General features: G+C 30.2%; 1 protein-coding gene across 1 annotated transcript; it reads right to left on the reverse strand.

The window, feature by feature from the left end:
* Window positions 1-652: 652 nt before the first annotated feature.
* Window positions 653-6275, reverse strand: LOC114166625 (PH, RCC1 and FYVE domains-containing protein 1-like). Its single transcript, XM_028051375.1, has 5 exons — window positions 5857-6275; window positions 2959-5101; window positions 2716-2862; window positions 1781-2466; window positions 653-823 (listed from the first exon to the last, which is right to left on the reverse strand). The coding sequence occupies exons 2-5, from the start codon at window positions 4906-4908 to the stop codon at window positions 667-669; spliced, it is 2940 nt and encodes a 979-aa protein (XP_027907176.1). The 5' UTR covers window positions 4909-5101; window positions 5857-6275; the 3' UTR covers window positions 653-666.
* Between the last annotated feature and the right edge of the window lie 1115 nt (window positions 6276-7390).

The following is a 7390-nucleotide window of genomic DNA, read 5'->3' on the forward strand; positions in this document are numbered from 1 at the left end:
AGGTTTCGTAGTTTGAAATCAAAGAAGAATTATGAAAATGATTCTAAGTACGTAAAAACAAGTGAAATTTATTGTAAACATATTAAAATTAAAAAAAATAAGAAAATGATAGAATTGACTATAATAAAAAATATGATTACAACTAATTTAAAGCAAGAATCAAAGGAATTATTTAAAGTCTATAATATTTGAATAATTGATTACATAGGCCTGGTTTCAAAAGAATACTAACATGACAATTTGGAATGTCCGATGAATAATTTGAAGTCTACATATTCATTATAGTGCTGGCCTATAAGGCAACTAATTTACAACCTATATATGATTGTAGGAGAGCATTTAGTCCTTAATGGAAAACATAAAGATTAGCTGTTATTCATATTGTTTTTACATGTAATAAATAAGTATGGTTTATAAGAAAGTCATATGTTTACATCACTTAAGTATAGTCGATGTTATTAAAGTCTTTGTTCTTGTGGTACTAATTATTATCTATAAAACTTGTTTTTCTTATAAAAAATAATAAAAGTTATTCTGGTTTTATCTTAACTTTTATTTAACATTTAAATTAATAATTAATTAAAAATATTAAAAATAAACTAATTAACAATTACTAAACACTAAGTTAATAACAATGCTTGTAAATTTCTTTGTCGATATTAGTGGCTAATCTATTGATGAAGGAGGAGTGTCAATAATTTCGTTAACATGTGATGTGACATTAGAATGTTTTTTTTGATGTGTTGGACAATATTTCCTAAGAACCCCACCTTTGTTTTCGTTCCACCATTTTTCTGCTTGATGTTCGGTGAATCTTCGTTTACTGCATCCAAATAATTGAAAAAATCAGTATAAAAAAATGTTAAAGAAAAAAGACAAAAACATATATCTCGGAGACAAAATAAAAATAAAAACATCAATCATTATTTTCTTTTACAGCAAATATGATCATTTACGTTATTTAAACGGTGTCAACATGTTCTGCCTAAACTAGCATCCTCTAGTAATTTAACTATATATGCAAGTTACTTTTAATAGACCTATCTAATGTGTACATCTTTTCAATATGAATTAGAGTAGTCTTTAAATGCTCTATTTAATTATATTTAATTTTTACTGATAAAAAAGTTAATTAGAGAAAAGAGAAAAGAATTGTCAAATAAATTAAACAGTGAATTAGATTAATAATTACTTATTAAATTTAATTGAGTAATTGTTCAATTCAGTTTATTCTACCATTTTCTTTTAAGCTAACAAAATACTTACATGTCTAAATTATTTTAAAAAAATCAAATAATACATAAAGGTGTAATAGAAAAATAGTAATAAATATACTTTTTAAAATCCCAGAACTATGAACAATTATTTCTTTCATAACTGAAGCGATAAAAAAAATGAAGTAATTAATAACTGAAATAATTTTGAATTTGACATGGTATAATAATGAAATGAAAACATTAATTAAAAAATGGAGTAAACATGGTCCATCCAAGGTAATAATCAATCAAGGTTTCTCCGTCTTAAATTTATTTTACTCATAAATATAAAAAAAAAAAAAAAATTGTCAACTTATATGTCCATTTGCAGGTTACTAATTGAAATCATATATATGGCAAAAGTTATACACAAGTAAATCTATAATCAGGTGTATAATCACCTAATTGAATCTTGGAAAAATATTCTTATATTGAGATGCATATGCATATGAAATTGGGGAACTCTATTTAAAAATATATATTCCAAAACAAAACTGAAATAAAAATGGAAAGATGTAACGTACCTGAATTTAACTCGTTTAAAAATTTTGGTACCATCAGGCTGTAACATGAGAATGACATAAACTCCATGATCAAATTTTTCAATAACTTGTACTTCTCCCTGATTTCCTGGTCGTGAAGATCTTGAACTCTCTTCGGAGTTTTCTGAAGTCATTGGTGTACCAATACAATCATGGAAGACATGATCATCTGACATTTCAGAAAGGTCACTACTAGCTGAGGAAAGTGTACGAGGTTTTCGGTTTTCAATTTCCGACTTTGATCCATCACTTTCTTTGATAGAGTTTCCTCTTTCTTCACAATTGTTAACTTCTATGACATGAACAATTTCATCTAGTTTGTCTGAAGTGCTGGAGTCTGAAGTAGGTGTCTTTTGTTGTGTTGACTCCAACTTTGATTTATCTGTTTCTTCATGCAACTTTAAGTTTGATTTTTTTCTTTGTTGAACTTCATCTTGACAAGGTTTGGCTTCTGTTGCAGCCACTTTTTTTTCAGCGTGGAATTTGGAAGAGTCGTTATTTGAGGTACCTCTAACAGGTGCAATTTTTGTCATAGTCTTCAACTTTGGTGATGAAGATGTTTCAGAGTCTGAAGTTTCTTTAAGAAAATCTTTGACTCGAATAAGTACATCTTTCAAATGCCGACTTTCTGAAATTTCTCCGGGCAATTTGTCAGTCACTTCCTTCATCTACATAAAACCAAAGACAATAAATTTAGATAATTTCAATGAATACTACTACTACTAATAACAAATAAATATTATTTTATAATTTATTTTTTCATTATATATTTTCCTTCTTAGGGAAAAGAAATACAGAGAAAATGAATCATGTCAAAGGGTTGTTGATAGTATCTTGTCTCACGTCTATATTATTTATTCATTTTATATATCCTAATACATTGGCCTACAATCCTAAAATATATAGCATGAACATACCTGAGATAGAGTAGATTCAACAAATTCTTTCGTTACTCTGTGATTAGAATATTCCACTGCAGCAAGGGCAGAAGCTTCCGTAGCCTTTTTGTTAAGCCTTTTGATTTCCAAATCTTGCATGTCACTCTTTTCCCTTAAACTTTGAATCTGAACAGAGAATATCCTAAACTTGTTAGCAAGGACAAAGTGCATTTTGCAACAACAAAAGACATGTTATTGTATTTGCAACAACATCAAAGTTACCTGTTTCTGTAACTTTGCAACTTCTTGATTCAAAATATCATTTGTCCTTCTTAAACTGTCGTTAATACCTCCATAATACCTAGGACTAGCAGGGCGTGGAGCGCTTTGTCTCACCGTGTTCGTGAATTTGGGCCCCGGATTGGTATTTGGTGTCGTAGTTTTCGGCGGAGTTTGCGGCGGACTAAGAGGTATTATAGGCTTTAAAATAGTTTGAATAGAACTAAGTGAACTTGGAAATGCAACATCTTTCAATTGTACAAGAGATGGAACAAGGGAAGCTCGTACAAAGGAAGAATCATCATTCCCTTGATGGATATTATTCTTTATTTCAAGGTATTTCACTGGTTCAGTTATAGGAGCCAAGAGAGTTTTTGAGAATCTTATTGCTGCATGGTTTGGTTTTTCCTTTTCATATATGGAGTTATTAGCAGTAGTAGTAGTAATGGTAGCAGTAGTAGGCTTTTTGTCTAACTTGGAAGTACCAATTTCATCAAACTTTTTGAGCTTAACATAGCAATTATCACATACACGATGAAGTTTTTCTGGTGTTGCAGTCAATGCTGCTTTGAACGCTCTTTTAGTACTGCAAGCATGACAAAACACCAAACCACAGTGGTGACAATTGTGTCTTTTTCTTGTTAAACCAAACGCTTGTCGACAACCAGAGCAAAGTGTTTGATCAGTACCAGAGACCCATTTATGGATGCATACACATGAAGTGAAGTTATATCCACATGAGATGTTTTCTATAGTCCTATCTTTCATGGCTACCACCAATGTAGGAGATTTCCTATCTTCAACATCTCCATGCCCTAATCTTCCATTGGCACCCTTTCCCCATGTATATAGTTCACCTTTCTTTGTCAAAGCAACAACATGATGTGCTCCACATGATATTTCCTCAACAATCTCACCAAGCAACTTATCTTGGATCAGAGTAGGTACTTTTCCAGCAGCCACAGGATTTCCCAATTGACCATGTTCAGTTCCTCCCATTGCAAAAACATGGCCAGATGTAGTTAAAGCAACAGTCATAGTGTGCCCACATGAAACTTGGTGAAAGTTATATCCCATAAGTGGAGCAACTCTTGTAGGTTGAAGGTATGTTTCTGTGTTTCCATGACCCAGACAATGTTTATCTCCATTACCCCATGTGAAAAGCTTCCCAGAGGAAGAATCTGAACCAGATTGAAATTCAACCTCCATGATAGCTGCTGTGTGCCAAACTCCACATGCAACCTTTATAGTCTTCAAACCACTCAAAAGTTTCACTTCTTTTGGATACCACAAACTCTCTTGATCTCCATGGCCCAACACACCAAATGCACCATCACCAAAGGTAAAAAGTTTCCCATCTGAAGTTGCCAATGCAGAATGCCATGTGCCACATGCAACAGACACAACCTCAACTCCTTCTAAAGGGCCACTCACCATTTTCGGCATCCAATGGCTAGCCTCAGAACCATGTCCAAGAAGTCCAACGTTATGTTCTCCATCACCCCATGTGTAAAGTTCATAGCATTTCGATATAACTCCTGTGTGATACTCTCCACATGCAACAAAGACAAAATCAGTGCCTTCTAGAAACTTAACTTGACGTGGGGACACAAAATCTTTGTCGATTCCATGACCAAGTCTTCCCCCTGAGTCTTTTCCCCACGTAAAAACATTCCCTTGCTTAGTTACTACAGCAATGTGGTGTGCACCAGTTGCAATGCGACAAACATCTAGAATAACATTTGACTCTAAAGGCTTTGGAATCAACACATCTATCTGAGAAGGATTTTGAGTTCCAATCCCTTCAGGTGAAACCCCATTTGACAAAACCTTACCCCATATGTACACATCACGAAATGAGTCTAGGTCTTCTAGTTCAGTCCCACCACAATAATTACTAGTTGAGGTACTTACCCGAATGCCATCCCCAACATTACTTGTTCTTGGTTGCATGATTGCACATTCTAACCCCACATTTGAGCTTGCAACTACAATGCAGAGTTGGTATAGAAATTGAATCAACAAGGTCCTTACCAAGATGATCAGTGTCCAAATTTAACTCCAGTATTGTAGCTAATGGACAAGCTTTCTCAATCTAGTCTTGTAATGTTCTTGGAAACTGGTATATCTCTTGCTCATATAGTTCCTGGTTTCCAATAGATTAGTTCAAGCAAATGAAGAACTAAAAAGAATGGCCTTCAACTTTTAGATCAAAGTGACAAGTTGAAATGCATGAAGTGGTGCCTTCTTTTTGTATTGAGAAAATCTCTTTGAAAGATCGTTAATATGACCATGAGTCTCTTCAAGAATATAATGACAAAGAACTAATATATTAAAATTATATGTTCCTGATTGTGTTGATATATGAAATTCACCATGGGCATAGCTACTTTTCTCCTTTGACTCTGCATGTCTAATGTTGAACTGTGATTGTATAATACAAAAAGTTCAACATTTTTTCCTCGCTTATTCATTAACCAAGTGTGTCTCTATTTAAAGGATTGAATGCATTCAATAAATAGTTGAAATTGAAATTAGATTCTGATTAGTTCAGCACCTAAAGAACATAAATTATAATAAAACATTTTGTTAACACAATTAGCTACTACAAAAGTGCAAATCATCTTCAATTATAATAAAGCATTGTAGAATTTAACCTATATAAAAACAAAGGCACTTTTGCTTTTTTTTTTTTTTCCTTACAACATGAAACCCCAAATAATTGATTTTTATCTACCCTTAGAGCAAAGCCCCACTTAATCAAAGCACAAGCGTGTAACAATTTGAATTGAAATTTTGTGCGATTCAATTGACTTTATAAAAATAATCTAGCAAGTAAGAAAACTCTTAACGTAATATAAACAAGTTTCATAATATAAAGATAGCTTTAGTGGAACTAACTTGTTCAATATCATGCTCGGGGTTCCCATACATTCCCATCTGAAAAACAGAATTGAAACTCTGAAAGATAGAACACAAGAGACCATAATAGAATCACATGGATTTTCATGGCCAAAACTTCATAGATCCTGAATCATTTCACTTCCACTCTCACAAAAATTAGCTCCAATGTCTTGATGAAAGTGATGAAGGACGAGTATGAATCCTCGAAGCTCAAAGAAGAACTATATAACGGTTGTGGGTATAACAAGAATCTTTCATGCACAAATAAAATCATGGATTTTGTTGTTAAAATCAGAAAAAGGGTTATGGAATTGTAACATTGAGTTAAAAAGGGGTTGTGAATTGTTTTAGCGAAAAAGGTCATCGGAAAGAATTACAGATCATGAAGGAAAAGATGATGCGAAAGGAAAGGAAAGTGCATGGTCAAATTTTAGATTGCTATATGTAATAATAAAGTAGTGATTAAATATTGGGCACAATACCGACTATGATATTAATTTCATTTTTAAAGCATTATATACGTATACACATACACGTATACACGTGTATGCACTCACAAAGTAATAATAGTCCTTATCTTTGTAAAAATATTATCTCATAGGCACGGGTTCGTATTTTTTTATTTTATATATTAAAATGATAAAGTAGTGGAAATATTATATAATGAAATGTCATGAAATTTAATTATATTATTATAAATATTATTATTAAAACAATTAAGTAGTAAATTTAAGTTATATGATAATAATTTTAGTTTTAAATATAATAAATAAAATTAATATTAATTATAATACTTGTGTGTGTATATGCATGTTTTTTTTTTGTTTTTTTTTATTTCAAAATTTTTTAGAATAATAATATAATTTTTATTATATTTATTTAACCTTTAAAAATATTAATAATAATATAAATTATAAATTATAAATTTTTAAAAGGTTAAAAATATATTTAACAAAAGTATTTAATATAATAACATATTTTATAATTAAAAAAAATTTGTAATAATAACACTATTATAAATAGTAATAATAATAAAAATAATAATGATACCAATAATAACAAACTAATGATAATAATAATAAATATTAATGTCAATGCTAATACTAAAACTAATGTTAACCATAATAATTTATAATTATATATAAAGATACACATCAACAACAAAACAAATAAAAATAACAAGTAATTGAAATATATATGATCCCGTATTAAATAAATTTAAGATATGTATCTAACTATAATAATAATAATAATAATAATAATAATAATAATACAACAACTACATATTTAAAGAGATACACATTTTTTGTGTCCTTTTTTGTTTTTACAATTTTATTCTCTTAATTATTATTTGTTAAATTTAAATAATTCTTCATAATAAAAAATCATTTGCTAGTTTTATCATTTTACTAATTTTAGTAACTATTTTTTTAATTAAATAATTACACAGCTATAGGGATAAAATGCACAGCAAAATAAATAAAAAGTGCAAGTGATTAAGATATGATCTAATAGTAAATAAAAGTAAAAT

Source organism: Vigna unguiculata, chromosome 10 (assembly GCF_004118075.2).
Source record: "Vigna unguiculata cultivar IT97K-499-35 chromosome 10, ASM411807v1, whole genome shotgun sequence".
Classification (NCBI taxonomy): Eukaryota; Viridiplantae; Streptophyta; class Magnoliopsida; order Fabales; family Fabaceae; genus Vigna; species Vigna unguiculata.